Raw genomic sequence first — 18849 nt, 5'->3', positions numbered from 1 at the left:
CCCAATGAATCCTATTCCCTTGCCATAAAGAATTTCAGCTAAGAAAACACTAATGGAATTAGCCTGTTATCTTGAATTGCAATTTCACATGACAATTTCCTTCTGGGCCTTTCCACCTAGATGTTCTACAGGCAACTCAAACTCAACATTTCCCACATTACATTTATTATACAGCCACTACATTTCCTTCTAGTCCTTCCCCTTCCGTGGTTCCCCCATTTCTCCCCTCTCTTCAAACAAACAAAACACCATTCTTCGAGTTACCCAAGTTTGCAACCTTGGAGTCACTGCTGATTCTCCTAAGTCTTGCTGCTTCTACCTCTACACTTTAAGTCCATCCCCACAGCACTCTGGCCTCCAGCATCCCTTCTCTCAGTTCATTCTTTACACTACTGCTAAAACATGTCCCTGATCCCTGCTCAAAAATCTTCACCAGCTCACTGGCTCTAACATAATATTCAAACACTTTCTAGCTAGGTGGTTCCAGTTTCCTTTCCCATCACTTCATCTTCCTTCTCTTCACATGCCAATTGAGTCACTCTGGCCGGTGGCCTCAGTGTTCCTGCATGAGGTGATCCTCCCCATCTGCAATGTCTGTCCCTCCTGTAGGGGTCTTCCTGGAATTCCCCAGGTGTGCCTCCATAATTCTCTTGGCATATTGTATCTCTCTCCACACCCTACAGAAGCGAGCTCCTCAGCCTTAGGGGCAGGGATTGGTTCACCTTCCATTTCGGTATCCCCATCGCCTAGAATGGTAAGTACTTTGTACAAATGTTTGTTGAATTGAACTGAGGAGGCAATGATCCAATGAGGTTACTATTTCTCAATTAATTCAGAATCACAGAAGTTCAGAGCTGGACAGATCTCAAAGCAAACTAGTCAACACTCTCCCCGAGCCAATGACCACCTCTCAACACAGCCAAGAAGTAGTCTTCCAGTCTTCTGTTTGAAGACCTTCATAGGGGATGAATCCTTCACCTTCTGAGGAGCCCATTCTGTCTGATTATTTGGGAGTTGGTGGTTGTATTACACATAAATCTGCCCCCAATCCCTCTTCTATGTGATAGCTATTCTAACACAGACAGTTCTCACTTTATGTAAGTGGTCTGTTCTGCAGACCTCTATGTCAAGTGATTTTTATATAATGTTATATAATATGAATTTCCTCACAGCTGTGGGGAGAGAGGGAGGAAAGAAAGTAGGAAGGGGGCTGGCATGCCTGTGGAGGGAGTGGGCTAGCACACAGTTCAAGGTGGAGGCCAGGGACAGAGAAGTAAGAGTAGGAAGAGAAACACAGAAGGGCTGGGGCCAGCCATGTGGGTATCTGGTTGGAACGAATGACAGGAAGAACACATGGGAGGGAAACATGTGGAAGTTGGAAATGGACACAGGAGAGGATGGGCAACACAGGGGTGAAAAAAGACACAAAGTACCTGAGCGAATGGACAGAAGACAGACATGTGGGGACCAGACATGTGAGTGGGTGAGAAGAGAGGGGCAAAAGTCCATTGTCTCAGTGCTGAAGGTCTCAAGTTAAGCCCTTAATCCAGTAGCAGTGATCTCTCTGCACCCTCTATTCTTCTGCTTTCACTCGAAGGTTTTTTGTTTCTTGGGTTTTTTGGTGAGGAGAGGTGGTGGGAGGCTGTGGAGAGCCAAGCCAAGGGGCAGGAGCAGAGAGAAAGCACAGAACTGTATGGTAAAGTTACCATAGATTTTTTCTGGAATGTCAATTTCTTTCTGAATTCTGTATGTAAAGCTGAATCTGTGTAATGTGGATTTACATAAAACAAGAACTGCCGTACCTGAAGAAGGCTGTCACTTCACTCCCAGGCTTCTCTTCTCTAAGCCTGACTCAAGAAACCCAGTTCCCTCAATCCATACGTGGCTTAAGTTCTAAGTTCCTGCTGATCTTGGCTGCCCTCCCATCTGGGGACAATGCAGCACAGTAATATCCTTCCTCAAATGCAGTATCCTAAGACGGGGTGGCTACACAGTGCAGTGGGTAGAGCACTAGTGCAGGAGTCAGGAGTACTGGAGTTCAAATCTCACTCACTAGCTGTGTAACCTTGGGCAAGTCACTAACCCCAACTGCCTCATCCTGGGTCATCTCCAGTCATCCTGATGAATATCTGGTCACTGGATTCAGATGGCTCTGGAGTAGAAGGGAGGCTGGTGACCTGCACAGCCCTCCCTCACTCAAAACAAAGTCAAGTGCAAGTCATGCCATCATTTCTCTGATGGCACGGTCTTCTTTGGCAACGTAGGATGAACGCACTATCCTAAGAAGAACATAGCACTCAATGTGGTCTGACCAGGCTCTTAACCATCAGGACTATCAGCCTAGGATTGCTTCAGTTTTCACTGTATATTGATTACACATAATTAACCCCTGAAATTCTCAGCCTAAGAGCACTCGACATAATTTTAAATCCGATTACAAAATAAAAAAGAAACATGGGTTTCTGCACACTTGTGTATAATCACAAATGGAAAATTTTTATTACTCTATCTTTATATGAAACAAACACCCATAGTGTATAAGAAAGTAAAGTGAAGCCATGACATTTTTTTACACCATTTCCTTTTCCCTACATACTCTTCTCAGCTGAAATATTTAGATTAAGAAAAGAGTGAGGGCAGGAGAAGAATGGTCACTTAGATGCTAGAACCCTAATGACTTCAAGAACTATCAGTTACTCAATGTCCTTTCAATAAAATGGCAATCTTTCATTAAACACAAAACTTAACGAATATACACAATTCTGCCTTACTTAGCTTGAGTTTGGGAGAGGCCATGTCATCATCCTCAGGGAGTGGGCCCAGCTCTTTTCTCTTATCTCTGAGCATCTTCTCCAGAATATGGGCATCATTATACACCTATTTCCAAAACAACATCAAAAAGAAAAAGAGTGTTTAAGGGATCTGACACTGTGCTAACTGTGCCAGCGACTGCCCATGGGCAGTACAATGTGTTCTTGTGTGGAACCACATTTACGCATGCTTAACTTCTCAAAAGCACTTCTACTCCTTTGGGTCCAAAAAGTGGCAGATTAAGTGCAAAAGTATAGATGAAAACTTTGCTAATGTTGGGAAGACTGACACCTTGAATACATGTTCTATACTAAAGTCCTATCTGATGTGACTGATGATGGTTAGGAGGTAAAACCACATTCCATGTGGCAACAGAAGTGAGCAAGGGACCATCTGCATGATCCTATTTCCATAGGAATCATTTTCCCCAAGTACCCCCTGGCACAGCTTAGGTGACATTCCCAGATGTTGGGATGAAATGCTCCTGTCTTCTCTGCCTTATATATCCCTCCATTATAGGAGTCCTGGTACCCGAGAGAATAATGGTGGCTAGCATTGCTATAGTGCTTCAAGGTTTGTTCTCAAACATCTGTTCTCTAATTTGACCCTCACAACAGCCCTGTGAGGTAGGTGGTGTTATTATCCTCATTTCTCAGATGAGAGGTTCAATGATTTGCTTGTTAAGTATCTGGTACAGGATTGACCCTGGGCCTCCTTGGTTCTCAGCACTTCATCTCCCTGGCCATGGAGCTGCCTCCATGCTAGAACGGCCCTCAGAGGTCAGCTAGTCCAACCTCTGTAGTTTTAAACTTGAGGAAACTTAAGTAACGTGCCCAAGGTGGAATCTGAACTTGGATCTTTTTCCATTGTATCACACCAAACTATACTGGCACTAACTCACAAAGCCTGTATCTCCCCTTCTGTGTAGCATTCAAGGCTCCCAACAATCCTGTGCTGCCATATCTTCTAGACTTCTACCACACTGCTACCCAGTAGGCCTGGCCTCTCCCTTCCCCACCCATCACCACTCCTGTCCCCTCTACCTCTGCAGTGATGAGACATCACCTTGATAACAATGCTAACCTAAAATGTCTTGTCTTCCCTTTCACCAGCTGAATTGTAGCCACCTTTTAAGCCTAATTCAAACGTCCTCTCTTCCATTAAGTCTCAGACCTCATTTCACACCACTTTTGGATCCCTCTATTATGTACTACTATGTGCTATTTATCAGGTATTACATTTACTAAGTGCCCACTTTGTGCCTGGCACTAGGATTGTGTTAGGACAAAAAGCCTTGCCCTCAAGATGTTTACACTATTTTGGGAGCAAACAACATTACACACAATTACACATAAGTAAATATAAAACACATCCAAAGTCATTTAGGTGGGGGAGGAAGAAGTCTAACATGAATGGCAGTTTGGTGACAGAGGGTACAATGGAAGGGTAGGGAAGAGGGCCACCTGAGGAATGGGGCTGATGTGGATGGGCAGGAGGGAGGAGCCAGTGGGAGTCAGGACAAGGGTGCTGCAGCCTCGCCTGTCCACAGCTCTGAAGCACAGTGATACCAAGCAGAGCCACAGGGCAGCATGTTGTCAGGAGCTAAGGTGCCTTGGTCTGTTGTATCTCTCCGGGCTGGGATCCTATTCCTCTATTGCAAAAATTCCTGAGTGGAAGTACAGGGTCCTGTCAAAGCTCAGCCCCCATGAGGTACTTGGTGGTTGTTGCTGTTACAGAACGCCACATCACACAGCTTAATGAGAAGTGCTAGGATGCAAGAGTCTGTTGACTACTGCTTTGCTTTTACAAAAGTATTTGATTTGGTAGAACAAAATGCAGCCCTGAAGGTTCTCCTCAGATGGGGTTATCTCCAAAGCACATAACAAAGTCATACAAAACAATGACAGATGGGACTACGGTAAGAACTTCATTCAGTAATAAACCGCATTCTGACAAAAAGGAGGTACAGGATGACCCCAATGTGTTCCTAGACTCAAACGTGATCAGAGACCTACACCTGGAAAGGACCTGAGAGGCCATCTCGTCCAACACCCAGGATGAGGAGACTGAAGCCCACAAGCTTATAACCGAGGCAACCTGCAGCAGAGCTGAGACTGAACCTCAATGCTAGGACTACAGACTCAGCACTGCTACTGCTGCCTGCAGCGTCACAGAAGAGGACCTACACAAAGTCTAAACAAAAGAAGAATTTCCTATGGATGGTGAGTTTCTCCTAAAAGTGTGCATTAAGCCCCAAAGCACTAAAAAGCTTCACTGGAAAACACAGCAGTGGGAAAGACTGTTTTAAACATCCACACTGCATAAAAAAGTGGGTAAAAGACGCAGTCTTTGGAGAGGTAACCTGTTGAATTAATATGTCCATCTTGTACAGGTGATTCAGACAGACAACAAGTTGGGTACAGACTAAAGCAGGATAGGAAATCAGACTGGACTGCACTTGAGAAAGGCTCAGTGTTTTCAATAATTCCCTAACTGATGGCTGCCACAAAAGCCAATCTCTTTAAAACCAATATTTTCCCAGTGATACGACACTGACTGCAAATCATGGAATGCCAAAGCCCATTTCTACTGGAGAAGTGGTATAGAAGATGTTATCAAGGGCAGGTATTCCCGGAAAGGCAGTGGACCAGTCACATAGTGAGAATGAAACACAACAGATGGACAGACAAGGTGGAGCACTGGCCCCAACAACAAAAAAACCAAGAGAAAGGCTGGCAGTGGGTTGGCTAGAACTTCTATCAAAGATTTTTCTATGGAAAACATGGAGAAGAATCACACAGAATGAGAAGGTGTGGAGAGGCTATGATCTGCTCCAGTAGAGGAAAGTACCTTTCCCAATAAATCACAGATCCCAAACAGCAAAACTTAAAGACCTTTACAGGTCCCTTGATTAAGTGGAGAAGTGGAACAATTAAATAAACCTTACCTTCCAGGCTTCTTCTGCTATGCTGCATTCTGAGTAAGAATTAACAAAAGCGTTGTTAAAGTCACAGAACAGTAGAGTCCACTTTATAGAGAGTGGCCTCTCCCCCTTGGCTGACACTAATCCGTTCTCCTTTCTAAGCTCTATGGATAAGTAGTGTCTAAGGTACTGACAGTCAATAGGAATGATGGTGTCATAGGTGCCCTTTCCATGATGTAATCCTTTATGCCAAATCGAATTTATCATGTGGCCAAAAACGGGGGAGAGAAGAAAAAAAAGATTTATAAATGCTGTGGTATTTCTGCAAGAATGAAAGGAGATATAGGAGATCAAACTTCTCAAACCAAAGGAAAGAAGAGGAACTTTCTCTTTGGTGTAATTGCAAAGATTTGAAACTTAATCTGTTACATATCACAATCAATAATTTTGGGAAAGAATATGCTTTCAACTTGTGTGTAACCATTGAAATCTTATCGAACTGTCCTTGGAGAAACGTAGTCATTTGAATACGCCACACTAAGTCGGAATGGTTCGTTCAATTCAGGATTCATTCTCTGAACATGGGGTTTTACATATAATTGGGGCTCAGTAATTATTTGTTGAATGAACTAACTGTAAAAGCAGAACTTGTCTTTAGGTACTTTCAGGCGGGCGGGATAGCCTACTTTTGAGATTATGGGATAAATTTTAATTCTATGTAATAATTCTATCCTTTCCAATGTTGAGCAGAATAAGTGGAAATAATGAACTGAGTAATTAAAAGTAGGAACAGAAGAGGCCATTTTAAGGCCTATAAAGGATTTCCGAATGAGCCAAGTCAGGCACAGAGGAGTTAAACAGAATGCCATGTTAGATATGTGCCATGCAGGCCAAAAACATGCAGCTTTATTTGCATTTGTAATTACCCTATCCTGATATAATATTTTTGTATGGCATAAATTCTTTCCTCTTGTGGCTAATCCTTAGAAAATGCCACTCTTTTGTGTATAGAGATGAGACAGTGGAAAGAAGGGGAAGTGAGGCAGACTCTAGAAAACAATATCCAGGTACGAGACAAGCATTAAGAGAAAGGTGAGAAGTAATTGGGAAATTCTCCACCAAAAGAATCAAAGAGGATTAGGAACATAGGGAAATCTAGAGAGAGGTGGGCCTTGAGCTAGGGATGGGGCTGGAGGGGGAAGAACTCAATGACTACAGAAGGCCTGGAAAGTACTAAATGGTAAAAGTCCTGAGGCCAAAGTCAAAATCTCTCTGAATCAGCTCTCATCTGGAAATGGTAGCCGAGAAGATACCAAAGATCAGCAAGACCCAAGGCCCAGGGCTGAATCCTTTACATAAATGAAACTTCCCCATTCCTAGATACCTTCGATAAGCCATTATGGCTAGATCGTCCATGGATTTGTCTAAAACCTTCTTGAACTTTGAATGTTTTCAGCTTATAACACTTGCCAGAATAACAAATGATTTATTGCCAAATATGTAACTTTTCAAGAATGAAAGAAGATAGCAATTTTAGTCAATTTAGGAGTTCTTTTAGCTGAGGAGGGATGTGAAAATAAAGGATGAGATTCTGGAGACACAAAGGAAAACAATTCCACTGAGGAAAAATGGCAGTTGCCAGGAGACCAAAAGAGGTGAAAAGAGAATTCACCTAGCAATTCATATTTTTAAACAGGTATACGAGAGATGGAAGCAAGGAAAGGTAATAGAAACTAATCATGTTGTTTGCAGTGATTAGGGGTAAGATTACTGCTCAAGTCAATGGATCAGTGATCACTGACAAGAGAAGATGAGTCACTCAATTCTCATTTTTTTAATCTGCTTTCTTGGCCAAGGACAATGATCTCTGGATTAAAAAAAAAATAGAACAAAACTGGCCAAGGAGAAGTTGCCAGGTAAGGGTAGTAGAAGTACTTAGCTGCTCCTGATGAAACTGATTCAGCTGGACAAATGACAGAAGTGAACACAGAATAGTTAATATCTGAAAGATTGCAGAGGAACAGAACAGAGCCAGACTGGAGAAAGGCAAATATCATCTCCATTTTTAAAAAAGGAAGGAAACAGCCAACAAACTACAGGCCAGTGAACTTCACTCTGATCCTTAGAAAAATTCTAGAACATACAGTTATCCCTTCCATATCAATCTGAAAATGTGTGTAAAATTTTTTGATAATCCCCCTTCATACCAGAGTTGTCTGAAATAATATGACATTAAAAGATAAAATATGTTCATTTTATAAGAAGCTATACACATATTTTATGCATTTCTGAGTTTCTAAACTTTTTCCGTGTTGTCTGCTGGCATTCATGTGACATGTAGCTTTGGTAAAAATCCCCCAATATTCCCATTTAATTTTTTACGCCAACCCGCAATATATTGAAACCATAATGGGGAAAGTCACGATGTGGAAGGGATAACTGTCCTAAATGATCAGTCAGTGAACATTTAGAAAAGGAAGCAGTGATCACTAAGAACAGTACGGTTTCAGCAAAAACTAACCTTATTTCCTTTTTTGACTTTGTTACTAAACTGGCAGATCAGAGGAATGTTACGGTTATGGTTCACCTAGACTTCCACAAAGCATTTCATAAAGTAGAAAAGGTGAAGAGATGTATGCTGTATACAACAGAGCAAGTGAAGAAGGAGCCATTCACTGGTTTCATGTTAACTCGGACAGAGGCCCTGTGGAATTGAGCATTTTTGCCACTGACTTAGATCTAACAGCACAGATGATATCCATACAAAATTTTCAGATGCCTCAACTCTGGGAGGGATAGCTAACATAGCAGATAAAGTCAGGCTCTAAAAAGATGATAACAGATTGAATCTAATAAGGTGAAATTTAATTGGGACAAATGTAAAATTTCACTTAAAGGTTTAAGAAACTGACTTCATAAGATGAGGCGAAGGTGTAGTCAGAAAGAAGTCTGTCTGAAAAAGATATGGGGGTTTTAGTGGACTAAAAGCTGAAATGATCAGCCAAAAAAAGTTAATGTGATCTTGGGCTGCATTAAGAGGGGCACAGCTTTCAGGAATAAAGAGGAGATCATCCTCTGTATTCTACCCTGCTCAGACCACACCTTGGAGCACCGTGCTCAGTTCTGACTGAACAATTTCTAAGGAGGAAATTGATAAACTGAAGAGTGTACAGAATGGAGGAGAGCCTCAAGTCTATACCATATGAACTGTCTGAAAGAACTGGGGATATGTGGCCTAGAAAAGAGATGGCTCAGTGGGAAATGATATGTCTTGAAGCATCTGAAAGGATATAATGTGGAAAAGGACATAGACTCTTTCTGCCCTGAGAGGCAGAACTTGGAGTAATGAGTAGAACTTGCAAAGAGGCAAATTTAGACTTGTTGTCAGGCAATCTTCCAAACAACTTGAGCTATCTGAAAGTGGAATGGGCTGCAGGAGCTTGTGGGCTCCCCCTCCCTGGGAGGCCTTAAGAAAGGCTGGATGGCCACTTGAGTAGTGGAGCAGAGATTCTTTTTTGGCTATGAACTGGCTTAGAAAGCCACTGAGGTCCCTTCCAACTCTGAATTTCTATGATTTCTCTTCATTATTTGAGCTAGCCTTCTCCAGTTTCATTTTGGTTTTCTTAAATCAACTGTTACTTCATATTTTATTGAATCAGGGTTATAACTTCTATGTTTGTTAGCACTTGTCAGGTAGGTTCTTAGTGAGGATTCCTTCATGTATGGGTAGGACTAGATGACCCCTGAGGTCCCTTTTATCTAGAATTCTGTGATAGGTATGTCTGATAAACTGATTATGGCTGATCTATACCTTATGTTTCAGCAGCTAGCTTTTGTCTTGTGCAGCAATCTTTAAAATCCCAATCACTTTGAAAAGGGTGATACCACTTCACTTTCAAGTTAAACCTTTACATTTCCCCCCTCTCATTTCAGTAAAGTTGTTTTCACTATTATACTTGAAGTTGTCACAACACCAATCATCAAAATAATGCTAGTCATGCACAACCTATAAGTAGTCTAATAGCTAAACATGAAATAGATAAGCAGAGAATCCATTTGAATATTATGATAAAACTTTTTTTTAGATATTTTTGCAAAGAAACAATAAAAAATTCCTATCCTTTGACCCAGTGATTATATAACTAGGTATATATTCCAAGGAGGTCAAAGACAGAAACAAAAGTCTAATAAATATCAAAATATTCAGAGGAGCATTCTTTTGTAGCAGCAAAAAACTGGAAACTAAGCACCATTGTTTGCAGAATGACTGAATAAACTGTGACATATTAAAATAATAAAATGTTGTCGAAAAAGAAATGAATATGAGAAATTTGCAGAAGCATGGGAATTGTATGAACTTATAGAGAACATTTATGAACTTATGGAGACTGAAATAAACTAAAGTAATAATGCGTAGCACTATAATAATGGAAACTAAAGAAAGTCAAAGTTGGAGCAAATGAAAAGCCAATAATTGTCCTGATAATGAATAGGTAAAGAACACAGATCCCCCTTTCCGCAGAGAGGAAGATTAATACCAAGGAAGAATGTTACATATACAACGTCAATTCTGCTTAACTTTTTCTTTACCCAAAGTGACATTTCAGTCTGCAGCGGGCAGCACTTTCAGAATCGCATGTGATTTAAAACAAAAGACATCAATTCAAGCTTATTTTTTTTAAAAAAACTTTTTTGTTTGCTTTTTAATTCAGGAATAGTAATTAGCCTGACTCCTACATGGAATGACCTAAAAAATACAATTATCAACATTTTCACAGTACAAATGTTTGTTTTATGGGTCAATGTGGCCAAAAAGTTCCTATTTTTGTAGCCAGCCTTCTGGTGATGAGCTTTTCTGCTTATCTAGGCTGGTCTCAGACGGAACAAAGTCTGTCACTAGGGCTCATATCTGCCCGAACTTGTGCCCTACTGGTATAACCTCTGAGAATCCTAGGTTGCCTCTGTGCCATAAGAAGGCAAGGAAGGAGGACTTTTGTATAGGGGCTATGATATGCTCTGGTGCACAGAATACCCATAATGATAAAATCATCATTTCAGAGAGAGAAAGAGAGAGAGGGAAGGAGGGAGAGTGTGTGAGTGTGAGTGTGTGTACGTGTGTCACTCTGCAATGAAGCCCCAAAAGGAAACACGTTTGCATGGCATGGACAGTACCTGCGAGCCTTCTTCATTATAATGTCTGGCATTTCGAAACATCAGCTTCATATCTTCCATCATTGCCTCTTCTCCTGCATACTTGTCATTACGGATGTTATGCTCAATAATTTTTAAGTCCATTGGCTCCAAGATGATTTTGTAATAATCAGGGTAGTCCTTTTTGGATGGCTTAACCATGAACAGATCACAGAGTCTTCTGCCTGTGCCTGGCTCTCGAGCTTCAAGAACAACGTTGAATAAAATTTTCATTCGCTGCTTTCTTATGTTCTTTTTACTGTTGAGGGAGAAAAACAATAGACAACTTAATCTCTTCTTTTCACAAGAGGAGAAATTGAAATGGCACTGCTTTCTTTCTCTATCTGGTAGGCATGTCATAATGGTTATGCCTCCTTTTGCCATATATGTCCATAAGCAATGCCACACGCTAAGTTAATACTTTAAGAGCTGTCGGGGGAAAGGCAACTTTTAACAAACAGGCACAGACAAATTTCTAAAGTAGTTTTAAAAAGGGTAGCTGTGTCAGAACTGGCCAACAGATCTTTAGGCTAATGAATCTTAGGGAGAGAGATCTGTCTTTATATATAACTCCTTCCAGTGAGTTCAATGTTCATGAAGAGGTGTGACCTGACATGCAGGAAGAAGAAAATCTTTTAACAGCTCTTACCCAATTTTAGCTTTTAAGACTCATACAGCAAGGCTGCAACTAAACTGAGTAATGTTCTTCTCCTACTTTTGCTTTTTTATTCAAGGAACCACAACAGAAAGAGAAAATCCCTAATATCCGATTTTATCATCTTGGTTGCAAAGAGGCTTGTTTACAATGTGCAAATCTACATATTGGATTAGTGTATCTCCAACTTGTGTACAAGGAAACATCTATATATGTCACACATATTTCACTGGTACATCATGGCAAATCCTAGTTTCTCTTTTTCCCCTATGTGAACTTCTATCCAGGCCAATCCGTTTTCTCATCCTGTATTTCTAACCTGCAACAATCAATGCCAATCTTAAATAAGAAGCTAGTTTGGGGTAATTTGGGGGTGTAGGTAGTCTATGGCTTATCCATGGCCTTTCATGGTAGCTGGTGCCAATTTTTTGTTAATGTGTGTGGAATTCCCACCCCACAATTTCACTTTCCCTCCAGTTGTGAAGTGACAAAACTTAGAAACCGATAAGGGTGATATGGTTACACCAGGTAATAGAATTTAGACTATAAAGGACCTTAGAGAATATTTAGTCCAACCCCTTCATTTTATAACTGAGGAAACTGAGGTCTAGAGAGGTTCAGTGACTTGCCGAAGGTCACACAGTGAGTTAGTGGCAGAGTCAGCACTAAAACCCAGGTCTCCTGCTTTCCGGTCCAGGGCTCTTATGTCATAAGCCCTTGGTGGTGAACTCCCAGCTGGACTGGAACCAGTAGCCTCCAAGTAAGCAGCTGAGGCAGATAACCTAAAAGTAAGAAGAAATGGCTGTGCAGAGACTTGGTGGCAAATGTTTTTGTCTGCTTCCTATTCTACAATTCAAAATTTATTCCTAGGGATGAGCCATGTGATTAGGAGAGTCTATCCATCCCTAAACAGACTTTGCCCACTGACACTCTGAGTTATGAAGCTTCTAAGTGTCAGAGGATTTTCTCTTAAAAATTCAACACAACATTAAAACAAACAAGCAAATAGTCAGGCAAAGACATTGCTGTGCTCACATTATGATTCTAAAATACATTTGAGTGTCTATGGACTCTTTAAAGCTAATGTTTTAAAGATTATGGCAGGTTATCTGGAAACAGATTGGAGCAGGTTATCTAGAAGAAAAAACCCACAGAGTCTCCCTATTTCTATTTAAAGAATCACTGTCATGCTTGGATGGTAAGTACACTTTCCCTCTGATCATTCATGGATGTTATGAGAGCACTGTAGCATTAGTTTTATGTCTCTTAAAAAAAAAAATCCACACCACTTTAAATGACAGCTCTTCTTGAAGACTTTGCCTAGAACTTTAGTTTAATTTGGAAGCAGTTTCCTTTGATAGACGTGATGAATCCAAAGAGACGTGCCATGATAAAATATGGTAGGAATAGTTTCCCATCCCAAACTTTCAGCAACCAGACAATGAGAAACTTCACACCTGACGTTGAGGCTTAGAGTGCAGGTGATTTTGACCCTGAGATTCCATAAAACAGGCCTCCAGGTTCAAAGCTGAAGAAAGCAAATGTAATGTCTGTAGGTCCTATGTCACCAAATCCAAATGTCTGGCTTCATGAGATTTGAACTTTAAAGTGAACAAACTCATAATCAGCTCAAAAAAAAAATCTTAAAAATGGACTTTGTGTGTTTTTGTTGTTTTAACAAAAACATTCTAATGGGAGAGGGGGTGACTTTTCATTTTTGGCTGACTGGAATATTTACACACTGGATATTTGCACACCAAACTACTATCGGGCTAGAGCATTGGAAATAACTTTTTCATTTGGGAACTTTATCAACTTTTAAAGAGTGAGAGGAAAGGTTTTTAAATAAATCCAGAAGCAACTGTAACAAAGGCAGAGTGTTTGCATTTTCCCAGACGTAGCTATACAACAAGCTTAACTGAATCTTTTACATTATGCTATAAACTTTGAGAGGTCTGACTACTCTTGACTGTCGTCAGATAGACAACTGATGGTAGATGGTCATTTTGTCTCCAATGACTGACACTTGCAGGCAGCATTTAGTGAGACAAGTCCCAAATCTGAAATCAAAAAGGACATAACCAGGAAACTACTTTAATCTGATGCTTAAAACTCAATCTGCTATAAATTTTTGTACATTAAAAACAGTACCCTCCCCTCCACCTAACTCACTTGTTAGTACAGCAGATGTGAGACAGTCCTAAACCTATTTTAGGTTTTTGTCCTGGTGCTCTATTAGAAGCTTGTGCTAAAGAAGCCTGCTTAACGACTTTCAAAAACCAACTAGTCTTGGGAAGTTGGACAAAAAGAATGGCTGCTTACAAAAGTGGATGCTTCTCTAGCTTTCCTTACCATTTTTCTTCTTTTCATGCATTCATGATACCCAATAAGAACTTAAAACAAGAACTACTTTTCTGAAGTTGAAAATTTGAAAATGCAGTAGTAGCTACAGTAGCATTCTGTGGAAGAACTCAGATGTACAGTCAGGAGGGCTAGGTGCATCTTTACTGGTTGGGCAATCCTTGCCAAGTCATTTCACTTTCCTGGGCCTCACTGATAAAGTGGGGAAATCGTGATTGTCTGGCATTTTGGATTCCATGGAGAAAGAAATCCTGGTATACTTCCTAGTACAGTGCCTACACAACTAGACACTTCATAAACACTTTTAGTGATTTCCACACAAATTCAAGATCCTTTGTAGGTATAAGGGATCTCGTGAAACGTTTAGGAAGAATAAATAGATGTGTGCCGAGTGTTAGGAGTAAAAGCATCTAAAAATACAGGGGAAGTCAATATTCATCTTGGAATATAAGTAAAATGCTTCCTTTCCCCTTGAAGTTAACTCTTAATTCCTAAGTGTTGAAGACACATTATCTGTCTCTTGTTTAAAGGACTATCATTTAGTTTACTGCTCTGCAGATAATTGTGTGGGTTGGGAGTGAAGAGATTAAGAGAGTTCTAGCACAAAGTCCTACACAAAGTGCTATCCCACCACTCCACCATCATAGTTAAACTCTGTATCCCTTCCCTCTGCCTTCTCACCAGTAAGGAAGTCTCTTCTAGACCCTGTCTAAGTAGCCATCAGCTATTACTAGTCAAGTAACTATCGGTCTAAGTAGGAGCTTCACTCTCATCTTGCAGGACCGATTTTTAACCTTGGTGACTCTGTTTCTACAGTCTGTGCTTTTCTGGCTTATTTCACATACATTCATTCAAAATTCAACATTTATTTATTTACGTACCTACTCATAAGCTCAGAATACGCCTCTTTGGATGTGCTCTTTTCTCTTGAATACTAACTGAACATCCTCTTGCTCTCCTCATCTGTTCCCAGGGTTTCAGTGAACTACACACTGAGGAGAGCTCTCAGGCATTATCATCACTCTCTCTTTCACACGAACGCCTAAAATTAATTTCTCATTTTATTTCTGCTTTGCTATCAACATCAACAGACCTGAGCATAATGCTTAAAACTTTACAGTCTTCTACATTAAGGCTTAACAACTGTTCTACCAATTCTTCTAAATCATACTTTTATATCTACTCCATCTTCCATGTTCAAAGCCAAAGCTCTGATCCACAATCTAACTGCCAGGGACATCCCAGCCTGCCTTCATTATTTCACCTCTATTCACACCCACAAGCAGAACAAAAATCACTTTCCCCGCAGTTTCCTATTGCTCACAGGAGATGTGAAGCCCTGGGCTTTGAGGTACAGAACTATCAAGTTATAACCAACCCAATAATCAGTTACTACCTCACTTGTCTTCATCACTTCAGATGAACAAACTTCATCTTCCCCTTTACCTTCCTTACCCATCAACACTTATCTCATTCAATGACATCTTCCCAGAATAACTAGATCTGAGTCTAGGAACTAAATATCAATTGTTTCTTTCCTAAAAATCTACTGTGTCCAAGGTACTTAAGGCTGTATTAAGGGCAGTTGCCTTCAAGAGCAGTATTTCGCTATGTTGCAAATGACTGAAACACCCCAAGTTTATTGTTTTAAATGGACCTTATGTTGTCTGTTAATAGGCATTTAAAAAAAATTTTTAGAGAATTTTACGATAATCATTCTGCCAAAGTTTTGCGTAAACAAAACAAAATGATATTCTGCCACTGTGGAAAAACTTGAGAACAACTAATGTAGGGGATAGCACTGAAGGATAGTCCTTGTCCTCAAATTTACTAACAGATAAGGCATTTTTGGTTCTCTTGGCAAAGCTAGTAACAAGTCCCTGGTTTAGGTGTCCTGTTAACTTGTGTTACTGAGGACACGTTCTACACTCTGGAGGTGCTACTGCTTTTTATTAAAATAGTTTGGTGCTAATTAAAAATAAAACTTCAGGTTTCCCTGTGCACCTAAACAATGGTGACCATACCCCAGAAAAGGTTAACCTTTAGAATACGTTTATGCATAAAAAATGTGTGCACACCTGGATAGCCTCCTGAGGCCCAACACCTCATTGTCATGAGTGTTCCTGGGAAAGCAGAAACAGACATTTTACATGTGGAAAGAAACAAAATAAGCAAACATCAGACAGACATATATAAACTAAATGTGGGTGAGAAAAAGGCAAGGGGCTCTTTGTCCCAGAAGTTAAAGATAAAAGGGGTATTTGGAAACCCTTCAACATTGAAAATTAAGCTTTATCATTAGTACTTTGGGGAAAGAGAGGAGCTTCACTGTTACGAGGGGCAGAGAAGAGGGCACACAACTGCACTTGTACTCTGGCATCAACAAGGCGACAAGGCAAACATAGAAGCACACGCTACAGTTGATCCTTAGCTCTGGTAGCACTCACAGGTTATGAACCAGGGGAAGCTCTGTGAGCACATACATGAACTCTTATAGCAGAGTTTGACATCAGCCTGGTTTGGTGACCATATTTATTCTATGCTTGGTGGAGGTACACCTGCCAAAGTAATCAAGCTCCCAAAGGCAGTCTGTTATGCTTCTCTTTTCCTGAATACTCCCTCCGTCCCACCCAAAGATTAGTCTGTCTCACAAATATTCCATTTAGCTCCTATTTATTCAAGTTGCATTTCATCTCTGAATTTCTAGGCTATAAATTTTACTGCTCCTGCATAGAATCTATATTTGTTCTGTTTTCTTATTTCTGTTTGTCCTTTTATTGTATACATCATTTCCTGAGGACCCCTGATAGTGACAAAAACTTTTCATCAGAGCTAGAATCATCATCCCCAAAAGTACACTATTCAATTTTCTTTTACACGTGGCTTAAGGGCAAAGAAGTTTATTTAATTTGTTGGAATGAATCCTGTAAACTTCAAGCCAACAACACTTGTAGTCTGTGTGCCTCTGCCCTGGGTTGGGTTGGTTTTGGAAGTTTTTTAAGACTTCTTGTCTTCCTTTAGTAATGGTAATAAACTGTATCATCATTTATTGCCTTCATTACTTTCTCTGCCTGAAAAGTATTTATCTCTGATTGTTGATTGAATTAAAAAAGACAGGTAGTGATGGAGTATAAGCTGCACTTGATTTGATGCTTCTGATCGTGTTTCACTGTTTTCCACCCTTCCACCTCATACAAGCAACTAAGAACTTACAAGGTTGAAATTCATAGGCCAGAAGTGGTGATTATCACTTCAATATGCACTGACTTATTTGGCTAAGGGAGTCTATCAAAATGCAAAAGGTTTTCCCTCAAATATTAGTATAAGAGAAAACAGACTGGGCAGGTTCTCATTTTTAAACAACTGAATAGATGTAACCCTATGCCCTTCATCACTAGTTTACTCCTTCTAATTCATTCTGTTGGGTTTCATGATCAATCATATTTATAGATATATTTGACTTAATCTCTTTATCAATAATCCCACAAACTGCAGGGCCTGCTGAAAGAGCCTACGACAGAGGAGGTCGAGGAGAAAAAGCATCTCACAACATCGGAATCAATCTGAGAAGCCCCATGGAAATGCTCAAAGACAACAGAGCTGGGCATGGGAGGGGGAAGATGAGGTGGGGGTAGAGCTGCTGGAAGTTTTACAACCAACAAACACCTTTTCCAGAAACTTCCTCAAAGAAGGAAAGGCAAGCCAAAAAAAGTCAAGGCTAAGGTTATGGAGAAAGGGCATGGATTTTCTGTCTTAATGATTTCATGAATCGCATGAAGACAAGATTTAGTATTCTGTGATTTGGCATCTTAAAATAAGATCAGAATAATAAGGAAAAATAAAAACTTATTTTACTGAAAACAGCAGATGTTCTTAACTAATTGTAATTAGTATTAAATCTGTTATGGTCTTTGTAGGAACAGGATTTAAAATCTAGAAAGAACTACTTTTGATTCTCTTGTGATTTTCTAAAACATTAATTTTTTGCAAATATGAAAAGGAAAGATATAAATATTTTGTCACTTTAGCTCAGCTTACTAAGAACCAGTAGAGAATTTTAGTGCTTAAAAAAGCAATATTAATGTCTAATTCAAAACTGATATTCTGATATGACAACTTCTCAAAGAATCTAAGAGGATAATTATACAATTCATTCACAATAGCATATTTTTCTTCCTTAAGCCAAAAGATAAGCTAAACAAGTGAAGGGAAAAGAGTCACAATGAAGAGAAAAGTACCTTTTTCTTTTGGCACTCCCAGTATCAGAAGTGGCTGAGGAGATCATGCTGTCGCCGTCCTCAATGTCGTCTCTTCTAGCAAGCTCCTTCTTCTTTGCCTGAAAGAGAGCAAATCCCTGGAGTCAGGCTCACTCTACTAAATGCTCTTGGAATACATGAATAATAAAGACCTGCAGAGATCAGATTCACACTGAAAGATACAACTACAAGTCAGATGCATGAATATTAAAACATCATTATAAATTTTCAATAACTGCAAATTAAGGCCTGCCAGATGAAAAAGTGGGTCAAAAAAAGGACCCAGATATTTAAGGAATCAATTCTAGTCAACAGCATTTAAGACTATAAAATACCTGAACTACCCTCTTCAAACTTTGAAAAATGAGACCTAAGATGCCAACGCTTTCTTCTTCTGGTGGACATATTAAGTGGGACTCTCTTCATGCAACTTAAAAAAATTCTCTGAGTGCCTTTTATTTCTGAGGGGCAATCTAGCTGAAAACAATGGAAGTTTGGAGAGAGAGCTGAAAGAAGATCTACTTTTCAAGCAACACATGAATTTTTAAAGCTCTTCTGCCAAACAGAGCAGAAGACCTAACCTACTAGGCTGACAGAACATATAGTACTTAACAGGACATAATAAGTTCATAAAATCTGTGTGAGACTTGCAA

At 40.0% G+C, this 18849-nt stretch overlaps 1 protein-coding gene across 47 annotated transcripts in view; it reads right to left on the bottom strand.

The window, feature by feature from the left end:
- The window catches only part of PBRM1 (polybromo 1), a 123532-nt gene that overhangs the window by 60624 nt on the left and 44059 nt on the right, over positions 1–18849 (bottom strand). For 23 of the 47 annotated variants that reach the window (XM_072649976.1, XM_072649968.1, XM_072649998.1 and 20 more), the window contains 4 exons: positions 18179–18276; positions 16019–16063; positions 10907–11183; positions 2772–2877 (listed from right to left, as the gene is read on the bottom strand). In XM_072649976.1, the coding sequence (XP_072506077.1) occupies positions 2772–2877; positions 10907–11183; positions 16019–16063; positions 18179–18276 (526 nt within the window). The other 24 variants (XM_072649982.1, XM_072649961.1, XM_072649981.1 and 21 more) reach the window with 5 other exon arrangements.

This window comes from Notamacropus eugenii, chromosome 1 (genome assembly GCF_028372415.1).
Source record: "Notamacropus eugenii isolate mMacEug1 chromosome 1, mMacEug1.pri_v2, whole genome shotgun sequence".
NCBI classification, from domain to species: Eukaryota; Metazoa; Chordata; class Mammalia; order Diprotodontia; family Macropodidae; genus Notamacropus; species Notamacropus eugenii.
The sequence above is the reverse complement of the archived record's forward strand: the minus strand, read 5'-3'. Positions and strand labels throughout refer to the sequence as shown.